The sequence below is a fragment of the Juglans regia genome, chromosome 14 (genome assembly GCF_001411555.2).
Source record: "Juglans regia cultivar Chandler chromosome 14, Walnut 2.0, whole genome shotgun sequence".
NCBI lineage: Eukaryota > Viridiplantae > Streptophyta > Magnoliopsida > Fagales > Juglandaceae > Juglans > Juglans regia.
In genome coordinates this window covers 6,985,942-7,001,333 of record NC_049914.1, presented here as the reverse complement: position 1 = coordinate 7,001,333, position 15,392 = coordinate 6,985,942, and the positions used below count along the sequence as shown (strand labels likewise).

At 38.8% G+C, this 15,392-nt stretch overlaps 1 protein-coding gene across 1 annotated transcript; it reads right to left on the bottom strand.

Annotated features, from left to right (window-relative positions):
- Nucleotides 1-702: 702 nt before the first annotated feature.
- LOC109002254 (U-box domain-containing protein 44-like) lies at nt 703-6,172 on the bottom strand. The gene is made up of 5 exons (XM_018979921.2): nt 5,503-6,172; nt 4,585-5,400; nt 3,614-3,920; nt 2,893-3,354; nt 703-2,080 (listed from the first exon to the last, which is right to left on the bottom strand). The coding sequence occupies exons 1-5, from the start codon at nt 5,971-5,973 to the stop codon at nt 987-989; spliced, it is 3,150 nt and encodes a 1,049-aa protein (XP_018835466.1). The 5' UTR covers nt 5,974-6,172; the 3' UTR covers nt 703-986.
- Between the last annotated feature and the right edge of the window lie 9,220 nt (nt 6,173-15,392).

Here is a 15,392-nt window from a genome sequence, read left to right as displayed (position 1 = left end):
CATTTCTCTAAAAAAAATGAGATTTTTTATAGTAAGAGAAATACTTTAACAAAAACAATATTGTATAAAAGTAAATTTATAAAATGACATCACTTGATATGATACGTCATATTGTAAAGTTACTTTTATCTTAAAATAGATCTAACGATAATACAAAATCACGTCATCTTATAAATTTATTTTTATATAATTTTTTTTTTGTATTTATAATACTTCTCTTAGAATAATGATTAGTGTCCTTTGTCGTGCAATTTGGACATTGGCTGTTGTATCTTGGCATGTTTAAGTATTGTGTTTTGTTATACATCAGTCATTATTTATTCTTATATTCTACACGAGACAATTTTTCTTTATTTTTTTATAAGATGTGAGGTAAGTACAATAAATAATAACTGATGAAAAGAATTATTATCAAGAGTTATCATAACTTTCGCATTTATTCTTTTTATCTTCTTTTTGGACACATGACCACTCCTCTCCCTTTCTCTTTTGATCTGTTTCATTATCGAGAGAAGTTTTTACTTTCGGAAAAGCATGTACCTAGGCCCGTTGCCCACTCGTCTCTTGGACTTTTTGGGCCCCCTATTCATGGGCTCTCAATTCTGATGGGCCGTCTACCCCAACATCTAAGCAATGACAACATTAAAAGTTGGCACAGATTATTAAAACTTCACTGAATAAGAAAAATTTCAATTACAGCACTAGAAAACACTATTCTTCATCATCCGAATTTATGAACAGATCCAGAATTTCCGTTTCTGTAAAAGATAGGCGAAACATATCCAATGATAAAAATTTTTTACTCTCATCCCTACGCCACATACCATACATGATTTGATTGAGAAAGAACTCAAATCACCAAACAGATTGCTCGCAACAATGAATGCAATTAAGCCAGTTTTAATTGACTATATAGGGTGTGAGATCATCGTATAATAATAAATATCCACACAATTAAAGTGTATAACCGCCCTTTTCATTGGCAACTACCCCCGTGCCCCAGCTTGACTAGAGGCATTTCCACTAATACCTGATATTTGCTTTAGGTTGGTAAGCGCATCCTGAGCTTGCCTCTTTGTTTTGGCACCACCATGTTTAAAGGCTTCCACCAATGCCCTAACCAGAGACTGATTGAACGCCAGCCGCTGACTCTGGCTTTCCACTCTCAATATCCTCTCTATCATCCAAATTGCTCTCTCTTGAAGCTCTCCCGGTCGAACTTCTGTGAAGAGATTGATCAGGGCATCAACCACGCCCTGGTGTTCAAGCTCATCAACTGCTCTCTTGGAATTGTTAGAGGTGTCTAAAACAAGTGTGGAAAGTGCCTCTACTGCAGCAATTTGAACACCAGTGTCCTCATCTGTGAGAAGATCAACCAGGGGTTTGATGCAGTTGCTCTTGAGCAAGCACAGCTGACTATCTTCTTCACACGCAGCATTATGAATAGGACAAGTAGAAGGTTTATTAGCAGCCCTCCCACACATGAAAACTAAGGAAGAGCAGAATCCACTGAGAGGGATTGGTTGTGAGTCCCCAGCAGCAACTGACATTCCACATTCTGACAAATTCTTCAATCCGAGGGCAGCAAGCTGCTTCACTCTTGCGTTTGAAGGAAAACCAAGCTGCTCACAGAAAATGGTCATAAGGTTATGCTCTCTGACAATACTAAGAGTCTGCAAATCATGGCTCCTTGTAAAGTGAAGTAAAAGCCCAAGAAGACCCTCTGCCATGCTTGACGCAGGATTAGAGGTACGCCTCTGGTTGTTGAGAGTAGTTACGGTCCATCTCACAAAACTGGCTCCCAGGAGCGTTTTCACTTCTTCTTCTGATAGGGAAAGGTTAGCAAGTATACATGCAGCATCAGATTGCTCAACCTCTGTAGATTGGTTGCCTAAAAGTTTTTCTTTGAACAAGGGAAGCTTGTCAGGTCTTAGCTCACTTGTTAGATCTTCACCAAACCTTTCTGAGAGTATTCTTGTGAGCCTGAAAGCATAAATTCTGTGTTCAGCTTCTGAATGTTCAAGAAAGGATATAATTGTTTTGATGCCATCCCCAGATTTTATATGAGAAGTCACCGACTCTGCAAAACATAAGCCATGACTTACTGTTATTATGCTTTAAGATATTGGAATCTCCATTATTTAAGCTATTGTTATCACAAGTAATGAGACAGTCAATCCCCCAAATATGATAAAGATAGAATCGTTTCCATTTTATGGTTAAGCCCCATGGTATTTATCGTGTAAGTAAGAAACCGAGTTTACAAAAAGTTAACCTAATTACCTGCTTATGTTTGGCCTACTATGCATTCCAAATTCTTGGACCTTCTGTTTTGCAATTTTAGGCACATATAAACAGCTAACCCACAATATGATTAGTACTAAGATGTAGCAATCATAATGGTAAGTTAATAACGAAGTTAACTATAGGATTTAAGGAAAAGAATCCCAGCTCCAAAGCCTACAGGCTACAAGAACATCTGAGAAAAAAAATCTTGAACACCAATTTCGTAATGGTTACAGCAGAAGACTTGAGTATTTTAGTTAAATTCTCTACTTTTAGAATGGGCAGTGGTCATTATGGAAGGCCACCTTTGAGGAGGTATCACAGCAGCCTTAGTCATATAACACGTATGGACAATTTTCAAATCCTAGTATGATCATCACACTGACATAATGCCCTTCTGACAGCATCAGCTACATCTTTACCCAAGTCTGATTTCCTATAAATGGAAACCCAAGAAATAAAAGTCTGAAAATTCTAGGCAGGCGCAGGTATCACATAAAAAAATTAACCATATAAAGATTTAGTAAGATATATATACAGAAAGGGATGCCATGGTGACAAAAATATAATCATTTTAACCATAATTTTTTTTCAACGAGGACACACCTGATGCCTGGGGAGACAATGCAACTCCATACAGGATATGGAGAATAGAGACTTGGCATCGAGGGGTTACAATAGATAGAAGGGCCAAAAGACTACGTATAAATGACTCCGACTGCATTGAATGTCCTCTCTCGTCAACAGATGCCAATTCCCAGTTCCCTGGTTTTGAAACAATTTTGGCAATTGTTGATGCTGCCAATTCCTTCAAATCAGGTGAAGTGTCCTGAATAAGCATAATATCTGTAAGAGCTGGAAGCACAGCAGAGTCAACAAGGATGATTGCATTGTCATCCAGCCCAGACAAGTTATACAATGCTTGCAAGCTTTGTGCCCTTCCTTCTGGCTTATATAGCAGTTTAACTAGTATTTTAGCACTTTGCCTAGCAATTTGTTCTTTACTGCTATTTGTCAAGGTCATCCTTCCCACAATAGATGCCATCTCTATTTTAACATCATCAGAACCTGTTCCAATGAAAGGCCCATATAAATCTATGATCATGAAAATGTGCTACTGATATAAGGAAGACAAATATCTCAGAAAGATTCCTGTTTCCAGCTTACTATGCTACAACTCTATGTAGAAACAAATAGTAGTTACAAAGTAACGTTGTGCTCTCTTATAAACTGACTTACGTGGTGAGACATTTGAAAAATCACCACATATGCAATGTCACATAAAATAACTTATGGATGATGGAAACAGAAACCTCAGAAGGCCTACCTTCACAGAGCCGACTAATTAAGGGTTCAAATCTTCCAGCTGCTGCCAAAGGTTGAACATTATCCTCCACCCTCTCCATCTGCTTAAAGACCTCCTCAGCTAGATTGGATAGTGTAGGATGCTCCAGATTTCCTGCCATACTTGAGAGAAGAACTAATGCACCTTTTTCAGATGCAATTTTTATGCAACAAGCTTCATCACTAGAGAACTCAAGTAATAATTTCACAGCAAACTCTCTCTCTTTCTCGGAGCTCCCAATAAGACTATGTATGGCCAGTCTAGTGACACCATCTTCAAGCATTCTTTTCTGAAATATTTCACACATATCCTCAGAAACTAGAAAATAGTATTAGAGACCATAAGGGCCTAACAGTCAACAGAGAATAGAATATATACGGAAAGAAAACAGATTTTTTGGAAGTGTACCCAATGAAAGAAACACGAAAAGAAGTGCCTCAATAGGAAAATTGTTGAGGAAAGAACAGAGTTAAAAATTAACAAATATGAATTGCACCTCTGTTGATATAACAGCCTTGCTACTCTCTCTAAGCCAAACAACTTGCTTACTGACCATACTCACGGTTTTCCATTTTGACCCAAGATCGTGCTAATAAATTAATTAGCAACATTTTAAAGTTATTTCCTTCGCATATTTGTCGTGGGTGTAACTTGTGCACTTCATTGGAGCTGACTATGATGTTAGGATCTGACATAGTTTAAAATCCTTGATGTGGAACTCTGACCAGATTACACAGTTAGACGGCTGTGCCTTCAAGGTCAAACTAGTCCTTATCGTCAACTCCATGTTTTTTTTCATTCATACATATGTAAGCACCTCGGCGTGCAATTTGATACAACCAACCCAGTTCAACAAATTCTCAATCACCTTGAACCCATAGATTTTGAAGTGTGATACACATGTAATGTTGCAAAAACACAAAGCAAAGATCGACATAAACTCTCTAACTCACCTTGCTTTCTTCATCTTTGGCCATGCTAAGTAAAGCCATGAGCGCCTTGCTTCTCAACTGCGTTCCGACACTCTTGGAGCTATTTCTGAGCAACTTAACAAGGAGCTCGACAATGCCAGCATTCCTCACTCTATATCTACTAGTGGGATACTCCTCGGAAATCTTGTAAAGAAAATCAAGCACCTTCTCAATACTATGGTTATCAACCGAAATAGGCTCCTCACTTAGCCACTTCGCTGCAGAGCTAACCTGAACCTCGATATTCCGATTAACCCACTCCTCGATTGCCCCGGCCAACCCAATATTTGGTTTCAGCTCCAGCGACTTGAGCACCTGCCCGGTCACCGGGCAAGTCGGGTCGCGAGCGTCCTCTATGCACCGCTCGAACCAATATTCAATGGCGGTGCGCTCGTAATTCTGAGACGTCTCCAGCACCACAGGCTCCTTCATGACCTCCTTCGTCAGTGGACAGAGGAAGTTCTTGAACGGCGAGGACATCTGCGGTGCTGCCGATGCGGCCTCGTAATCTTCGAAATCCACATGCAGTTTCTGTGTGACGATGTCGGGTTGGACGAGGAGGTTGCTGAGAATACTCTGCAGAGAGACCATAATCCGCCTCTCCGACAGCGAATTGGAGTGCGTTAAATCGGTCTGGAACAGATTGACCTGTTCGGATAACTCGGAAAGGTTATCAGGATCGATTCCTAGAGCTCGCGCTAATTCCATGATTATAGCACTCTGTACTGCTTTACTCATTCGTCTCCCTTGTCCCTCTTTCTCTAGCGTACAATGCACTCTCTCTTCGTTCTCTGTTACCTGCGAAAATTCGAATCGAGCCGCATAACGGTAACAAGTTAGAGAAAATGCCAAGTGTATGGAGTGCATACATATAGAAAGGGAAGTGAAAGAGAAAGGTACGATGAATTGAGCTTGCTTCATGTCTCGGGAGAGATCGGAGATCTTTTTGCGGAGCTCGGGGAGGTCGTGCAGAGCGGAGTCGAGCAAGGCGAGCCAAGCAGCGATTGCCAAGGTGCGTTCCTGGAGGGAGGAGCGGAGGGAATGGCAGTGGACGAGCACGAAGATCTTGCTGCGCTTGGTGTAGACCGACACCGTTTCGGAGGCCACGGAGAGATCGGCGGCCACGCCCTTGATGGCGGTGACAGCAGCGGCTGGGAGGGAATCCGGCGAGGGGAACGAGCGGAGGAGCTGGTGGAGCAGGAGCTGGAGTCGGTTCGCAAAGGCGGAGAAGCGGCGTGGGTTCTCGAACGAGAAGCGCTGCCGCTGGTGGTGGGGGTCGTCGGAGACGACGCAGAGGTCGGATAGTGAACTCTGGATGGATTCTATAGCCGCAGACGCCGCCGAAGAAGACACCGGCGTTGCTGACGCCATCTCACCGCGAGTTTGGCATGTGGGAAGTCAATCCACCGGGCAGCTAGAGTCGATTGAAGCTTTCGGTAGTTTGTTAGCTTCTGTGGTGCTTGTGCGTCGATCTCTGTAGAACAGGGTTGAGTCCGGTTGTTGGAAATTTAGAAGAAGAAAGAGTCAGCTGTTTGACCCAGAAGTTAGAAGCGCACGCGGAGGAGGTGATTGAATGGTTGATTTTTCGAAAACAGGAGGTAAAAAACCCGATCGATTACGAACGTACTGAACCGCAGATTCAAACGGATTCTGATTAGGGGTGGGCGGCGGGTCCCGCACCCTGCTGACCCGCCCTATTCACCCCGCCTCCGCCCATGCTGGGTGGGGGTTTCGGCCTGCTAAAGCGGGGTGCGGGGGCCCCCGCCCGCACCCTAGGGAAGCTGCGGAGGTGGGGGGTAGAGGGGGCGAAGCCCCGCCCCGCTTTTCCCCTACCCCGCTTAAGATAAATATATATAAAAAATTAAAATTATATATATATATATAAACAAATAAGTAAAGTGAAACGGTGCTATTTTATTATGGACAAAATGGTACCGTTTCACTTTTAGTTAAGATTCCCCCCTCCCTGCGTCTGTTTCCCTTCCCATTTCTCGAACTCTTCTCTCTCACTCTCTCTAAGTCTCTCGCGCGCGCTCTCTGTGAGTCACTCTCGCAGTGCCAGTCTCTCTCTCTCTCTCATTCGAATCTCCGTCTCGCATGAGTCCACGATTGCACGAGCAGCACCACCGTCGCCACTTCTCCGTCTCCGTCTCCGTCTCTCACTGGGATTTCGCCGCCACTCAAAGGTAAGAAATTCGAAACTCATTTTTTTTTTTTTTTAGTTTTGGATTGGAGATTTGAGTAAGGTTGGGTTGAATCGGAGATGGAGGTTGAGAAAATTCTGAATTTGTGTACTGTAGAGAAATTTGTGCATGTGTTTGATTCGTGTGTTTGTTTGTACTTTGTGTGTTTGTTTGTAGATTGGAACCCTAAATCAATTTAAAGTTCAACTCCGAAACCCATTCTTGAAATTTAGGGGTTTCAATTGAAACCACTAAATTTTAGGGTTTCGGATTGAACCCCTAAATTGATTTAGGGGTTTCAATTGAAACCCCTAAAATTTTAAGATTTCGGATTGAACCTCTAAATTGATTTAGGGGTTCAATCCAAAATCCTAAATTGAGTTAGGGGTTTCAATTGAAACCCCCTCAATTTTCAATTTAGGGATTTCAATTGAAACCCCTAAAATTTTAGGTTAAGGATTGAACCCCTAAATCAATTTAGGGGTTCAATCCGAAACGCTAAATTGAGTTAGGGGTTTCAATAGAAACCCCTATTTTTTTTTTTAAAAAAAAAAAAGATAAATTTGACTATTATGTATTTTAGGGGTTTCAAGTTATGTTTTTCAATTTAGGGGTTTCAAGTTATGTTTTTTATAATTATTTTACTATTTAAAGGTCCAATGTTAATGGAAATAATAATGTGATTGATAAATGCATGTTTGGAATTATGTCGTATGTTGATTGATTTTATTATTTTTTATTGTATTGTGGAATCAAGAATGTTTTCTCAAAAGGATTTCACTGATAGCTCTCCCACCCCTACCAGTACCCCTGCCTCAGAACCTAACCCTACTCTAACCCCTGGGAGTGGGAATACACCTTGTCCCGCTCCTAAGCCCAGATAAAGTAAGAAATCTGTTTCCATAGTTTGGTTTCATTTTACCAAACTAGAGAGTGGTGACCCCAATAACCCCCAAGCTAAATGTAATTACTGTGGAAAAATATATAGATGTCACTATAGGAAACATGGTACATCCTAGTTAAAGGTCCATTTAGAGGAACAATGCAAGAAGAGTCCAATATTAAGATTCTTACTGGAGAAGTGTCAATCAAGACTAGAAATTGGACTGAAAAAATGGCGGATGGGAGTAGTGGGGGTCCAACATTGAAGGTGTTCACAAAGTATAATGCTGATGAGTGTAGAAGGAAGTTAGCTCGTATGGTTATCATAGACGAGCTACCTTTTCAGTTTGTGGATGAGAGATGGTTCCAAGAATTTATCCAAGAATTGGAACCTAGATTTATGCTTCATTCTCGCCACACTGTGGTAAATGATATTAAAAAAATGTACTGAAAAAATAAAGATATTTTGATGGGCCAATTGGCGGGTTTGGTAGTTTGCCTCACTACTGATACTTGGACTTCTATCCAAAATTTTAATTATATGTCTTTGACTGTCCATTTCATTGATTCTGACTGGATTCTTCATAAAAAGATTATTAAGTTTTGTCAAATAACTGATCACAAGGATGAGACAATTTGGAAGGCCTTAGAGGCCTCAATAAAGGACTGGGGGTTGATATGGATTTTGACAATTTCGGTTGACAATGTCTCGTCTAATAATGTCGCATTGGGATATCTGAAGACTTATCTTAAAGAGGAAAATAAGACATTCTTGGATGGTGAATATTTACATGTTAGATGTTCTGCACATATCTTAAATCTAATTGTGACTGAGGGGTTAAAAGATGTTGATAACTCGGTTGCACGAGTTAGACCGGCTGTGAAATTTGTGAGGTCTTCTCCTTCTAGATTGGAGAAATTCAAGATTGCTTCGAAGACTGTGGGCATAACATCAAAGAGGGGTCTTTGTACTGATGTTCCTACCAGATGGAACTCAACTTTCTTGATGTTGAAGGCGGCCCAAGAATATAAAAATGCCTTTCAATTATTGAGTGATGAAGACATTCAATATGTCAAATACTTTGATGAGCACGGAGGTTTTGGATTGCCTAATGATGACGATTGGGAGGTAGTTGCTACATTTTTTGATTTTCTCGGGCTATTTTATGATGTCACGTTGAAGTTATCTGCTTCTTTGCACCCTACATGCTATGAATTTTGTCAACAAATATGTAGGGTGAAATAAGAATTAGACGACATGTGTAGGGGTTCCAATCTAAGGATGAGAGGGATGACATTGAGCCTTGTCAAATTTGACCCTCGTAGGGGGCGGGTAGCACCCCTAATTCTGATCGAATTATGTTATATTTTTTCTTTTTTTACACTGAAACCACTCTCAGGACCCTTCAGACCCATTCCTACAAAGTAAAATCCGATTTCATACACCGCATGTTAGACTAAAAATAATTCTAGAATGCAGAATAACACTTTAGAAACAAGAATTGATAGGTTTTAATGCCAAGAAAAATACCTCCAGCCATTGATGCTATTCACTATTTTTGCTACGTTTCTCTCCGTGTTTGGCACTTTCAAACTCTTTTCCACTCTATTTAGATGGTGTAATATCGAAGGGAATTGAGTGAGTGAGTTTGGGGACCAAACACTGTATTTATAGCTGAAGCCTCCATCAAGCTTCGGTGTTACGTGTCCCACGTGATCCTATTTTCATGGGATCAGTTACGAACTTGATGGAAGAGTGATGTACCACTTAAAGGACTCTTAAGTAATAGACTCGTTCTCACAAACGTCTCCGTAAGAAACGGTCAACATTCTCCCACTTGGTCCACACTCCTAATCTAAGATTTCATCTTAAACTCATCGATAATCTTCATTTAAGTAATAAATACATGAATCATGGCGATAGGTCCTCTAATGACGAGTATTACCTTCCATGTATTACTGTGTATTTATTCTTTAAATATTATAATTTATGTAGGAACAATTTCTTAATAAATAAACCATATGTTTATTCTTGGTCCAACACAGATGAATTTTTCTCAAAATTTAAATTAAGGTACACATCAATATGAGAAAAAAACATCAAAATATTTAAGAATTTCATTAAAATAACATTGTTCAGACAATGAAAAATTACATAATGGAACCAAGTCTCATGTTCACTACATGATCCTTGAATTTCAATGGTGGAATGCCCTTAGTCAAAGGATCAGCGATCATTAGTTTAATGCTTACGTGCTCAATGACCACTTTATTTTCTTTAACATGTTCCTTTATGGTTAAATATTTAATGTCGATGTGTTTACTCCGATTCCCACTTTTATTGTTTTTAGCCATAAAAATAGCAGCTGAATTGTCGCAATATATTCTCAATAGCCTAGAGATTGAATCCATAATTCTAAGCCCAAAAATAAAACTCTTAAGCCATACACCATGTGAAGTAGCCTCAAAACAAGAGACGAACTCAGCTTCTATAGTGGAAGTGGCAATCAAAGTCTGCTTGGCACTCCTCCATGATATAGCTCCACCGGCCATAAAAAATATGTATCCTGATGTTGATTTGCGTGAATCAATACAGCCAGCAAAGTCAGAATCTGAGTAGCCAATTACTTCCAGATTGTCCATTCGTCTATATATAGGCATGTATTCTTTGGTTCCTTGAAGGTATCTCATTACACTCTTTGCAGCTCTCCAGTGGTCTAAACCTGGATCACTCTGATATCGTCCCAACATTCCTACAGCAAATGCAATGTCAGGTCTTGTATAGACCTGAGAATACATTAGGCTTCTGACAGCAGAAACATATGGAATGTTCTTCATTTGTTCCCTTTCAAGGTCGTTCATTGGGCATTGGTTCAAATTGAACATATCACCCTTCACAATGGAAGCTACACTTGGTGAACAATCATTCATCTGGAATCTCTCTAAAACTTTATTAATATAGGTTTCCTGAGACAGGCCCAAGATACCTCGAAATCTGTCTCTATGGATCTTAATGCCAATGACATAAGATGCCTCACCCATATCCTTCATGTCAAAATTTTTAGAGATGAATTGTTTCACCTTATACAGCAAACCCTTATAATTGGTTGCTAGCAAAATGCCATCCACATATAAAACAAGAAAACAGATTTTACTCCCACTGAATTTCTGGTATATACATTGATCCATAATGTTTTTTACAAAATCGAATGAAAAAATTACATTATGGAATTTCAAATACCATTGGCGGGATGCTTGTTTTAAACCGTATATGGATTTCTTGAGCTTGCAAACCAATTGCTCACCATTACTAGAGGGGAATCCTTCAGGCTGTTTCATGTAAACCTCATCATCTAGATCTCCATTGAGAAATGTTATTTTCACATCCATTTGTTGCAACTCTAAGTCAAAATGGGCTACTAATGCCAAAATAACACGTAAGGAATCTTTCTTAGATATGGGAGAGAAAGTTTCTGTGTAATCGATTCCTTATTTCTGAGTGAATCCCTTAGTAACGAGTTTTACCTTGTATCTCTCAATGTTGCCCAATGAGTCTCTTTTAGTTTTAAAGACCCATTTACATCTAATGGCTTTTACATCATTAGGCAGTTCAACAAGATCCCAGACTTCGTTAATCTTCATAAAATTCATCTCTTCCTTTATGGCATTGTACTATAATTCTGATTCTTTGCAACTCATGATTTGTGAAAAGAACTCGGGATCATTTTCAGCTCCAATGTTATAGTCAGATTCTTACAGATACACAACATAATCACTAGGAATTGCTGATCTCCTTGCTCTAACAGATCTTCTTAACATTGCACCATCATCTTCCTGAGAAGTATGTGGTTAAACTTGTTGTTCAAAAGTTGTTGGCAACTCTTGAACTACCTGATCTACTGGAGTGTCGTCATCAGTTTGTGGAACATTAATGATTGGTTGTTCAACACCAGTTTGTACTTGAGGGGTGTTGTAAACAATAACCAATCTATCACTTGAGGTGGAAGGTTGAGATTCTGAATGATCATTCTCAGAAACTATGTTCCTGGTTTGATCGCTCCCACTGATCAAGTCATTTTCAAGAAATTTTACATTTCTTGATTCCACAATCCTAGTACTGTGAGATGGATAATAAAATCTATAACCTTTAGACCTTTCAGCATATCTAATGAAATACCCACTAATGGTCCTTGGGTCTAGTTTTTTCTTTTGTAGATTATAAATTTTCACCTCAGACGGGCATCCCCAAACAAGCATATGTCACACACTCAGTTTCCAACATTTCCATAATTCAAATGGCGTTTTAGAAACAGCCTTGGTTGGAACTCGGTTTAATATATACATTGTCGTCTTTAGTGTTTCAGCCCACAATGATTTAGGAAGATTGGAGCTACAAAGCATACTCTGCACCATGTCCAATAATGTTCGGTTTCTTCTTTCTGCTACACCATTCTGGTCCGGTGAATCAGACATGGTGTATTGGGCAAGAATCCCATGCTCTTGAAGAAACTTTACAAATGGTCCAAGTGCTTGTGCATTCTCTGTGTATCTACCATAATATTCTCCACCCCTATATGATCTCACGATCTTAATTTACTTACTGTATTATTTCTCTACTTCAGCCTTAAAGATTTTAAAGGCATCTAATACTTCGTTCTTTTTATGAAGCATGTAGAGATACGTATATCGTGAGTAATCATTTATAAAAGAAATGAAGTATTTCTGTCCATGTCTGGACTACATATATCAGTATGTATGATCTCTAATATGTCTGAACTCCTATTGTCACCCTTTCTTTGACTTGTTGGTCTGCTTTCCCTTTATGCAGTCCACACAAGTCTCAAAATCAATAAAATCTATAGTATTAAGTACCCATTCATTTACTAATATTTTAATTCTATTTATGGAGATATGACTTAATCTCCGGTGCCATAATTTAGAGAAATCCTCATTAATAACACATTTTTTAGTGCCAGTGTGAACATAATCACATAAGTGGTATTATTTTGTAAATTAATGCAGTAAAGACCATCAGACAATATATCATTCCCAACACAATCAGATTTATAAAATAAACTAAATGATGAATTTGAAAAATTAAAGAAATATTCAAAAGGTACTAGTCTTGAAACTGAAATCAATTTTTAGAAAAACTTGGAACATAAAAGGTCTTTTACAACTTTAAAACAAAACCACTAGATAAAATTAAATAGCAAGTTCCAACAGTTTCCACATGCGAGCCCATCTTGTTTCCCGATAAGATGTTTCGCTCACTTCCCACTGACTTCCTTAGGTTTTGCAAACCTTGCAAGGAATTTGAAATGTGAATTGTTAATCCAGAATCAATCCACCATGTGTTAATATTGACATTAACTATATTAGATTCATAACAAACAAGTGATGTTGAATTATATTTGTCTGTAAGCCATTTCTGAAATTTGGCGCAATCCTTCTTCATGTGTCTCTTCTTTTTACAGAAGAAACATTTAGAATCTTTCTTAATGCTACATTGAGGAGGTATTTTACATTTTCTTTTCAGTTTGACTTGATATTTGCCCTTTCCATGCGTTGCCAGCACTGCACTTTCACCCTGTTCCATCATCAGTCTCCATTCCTCTTGAATACACATGGTCATGAGTTCATTAATTGACCATTTATCCTCTTATGTGTGTTGTATGAGATTTTGAAGGGTCCATATTGATGAGGGAGGGTGTTCAAGATATAGTGCACTAGGAAGGACTCTGACATTTCAACCTCGAGTTTCTTCAATTGAGTCACATTGTCCCTCATTTGCATGATGTGCTCACGCACACCTTTCACACTGGTGAACATTTCACATTGGTGAGCCTTAAAATTTATTATATTTAAGTATAATTAATTACAATTAATGTCTAATATTCTTTATGTGATCCTAATAAATCATAATAATTTTATTTCATTAAAGATGCTGTGGCTATTCTCTAATTAACATAAAATTATATGGATCACTAGACATTTAAATTGCATAAGACTAGCTTAATATTATGAATTACATAATTTTAACTAATACTCACATGTTATAATTATGCACAAAATATTTATAATATAAGCATAAATATTGCACAATCAAAACTATAATATTATGCATAACATTTAATTTCATGCTTTAAACTATATACTCATAAAAAATTGCATGTATAAAACAAAATTAATCGAAAAACCAGCCAACTTAGATTAGAGTAAACAACCAGCCAGCTCTCCTCTTCCTTCTCTCTAAAAACCTCCTTCGCAGATCCGGCTTGAGGGGTGGGAGATTCGGCTCTCTTCCCCTCCCTCCCTTCTCCTCCTCCATCCCTTCTCTTCTATGCAGTTTTTGTTTTGTGTTTTTGTGTATTTTCAGGCGAAATAAGAGTGAATCGCTGACTTGGGTCTTCCCGCCGCCAGAGGCCAACACGCGTCCCGCCATGGTGATGCCCTGCCGCCGATCTTAAAGACCACCAAATGCGGCACCAATCGGAGTGGCGAGTAGCCCGCATACGAGGCTCGAAGTTTCGGCGTCGTTTGGCGTGTGGCCTTCACGCACCACCCGGGAGCCCTCTGTCAACACCACGAGCGGCGTTTCTGGAGTTTGTGAGTCCGGAATCTCCAAGGTCGACTGGCGGTTCCCTTCCCAGAGTGGCGCATGTTCTGCACGCGCCACAGCAGCCTCTGTGTTCCGTTTTCTTTTGTTGCAATGTTTTTCTTTGTAGTTTTCTTTGTGTAATGTAGTTTCTAGATTAATAAAAATCTTAAAAAAATTAGTACCTTCGGATTTTAGTCCGAATGGAGTATTAGTCCCCCATCCGCGTTGACGGGGTTGTTGGGGTTTGGTATACCCTACCCTGCTTAGACGGGGTATGAGGCTTTGTAATCTCTGTCGTGGATTGAGGTGATATTTTCTCTAAAGATCTAGGTCTTTAGAGATTTACTGTCTAGACTAGACCATGTCAGTCATGAAAGTGTACTGAGAAGATATTAACGATTGTAATTGATTTGTTTTTCAAATCAACTTTGTAAGTCCTCTCTTAATGAAGGTTAACACCCATTTACTCAAAAAAAAAAAAGCAAAATTAATCAATTCATGCAAACTAAATACGAGTATAATAAACAAATTTACACTACAATTATTCAAATTGCATATAATTAAATTAAATAAAAAATTATAAGCACAAAGGGCATAGGCCCAAAAACCCACTTTTCAAGCCATTTAAAAAGTGACTTTTTTTTTTTAAAATTGTACCATGTAACGACCTGTCGTTTTCCTTATGGTTTAAAAGAAAAAAAAAAAGGCCATGTAAATGACATGTCGTTTTTATTAAACTTATAAACGACGTGTCGTTTAGTTCGTTATACTGAATGAAGACTGCCAACTAAACGACATATCGTTTTTCAAAAAACTGAAAACTACATGTTGTTTATCTTCGTACTTATTAAATGACTTCCAAACAAACGACATGTCATTTTCATCAAATTGAAAACGACGTGTCGTTTATCATTATACTGGATAAACGGCTTCAAAACAAAATGACATGTCTTTTTTATCAAATTAAAAACGACGTGTCGTTTATCATTATATGGAATACAAACTCATGAGGTAAACGACATGTCGTTTTTATCAAATTGAAAACAACCTGTCGTTTCGTATTACTGAATGAATGATTCCCTGCTTAAACGATGTGTCATTTTCATCAAACCGAAAACGACATG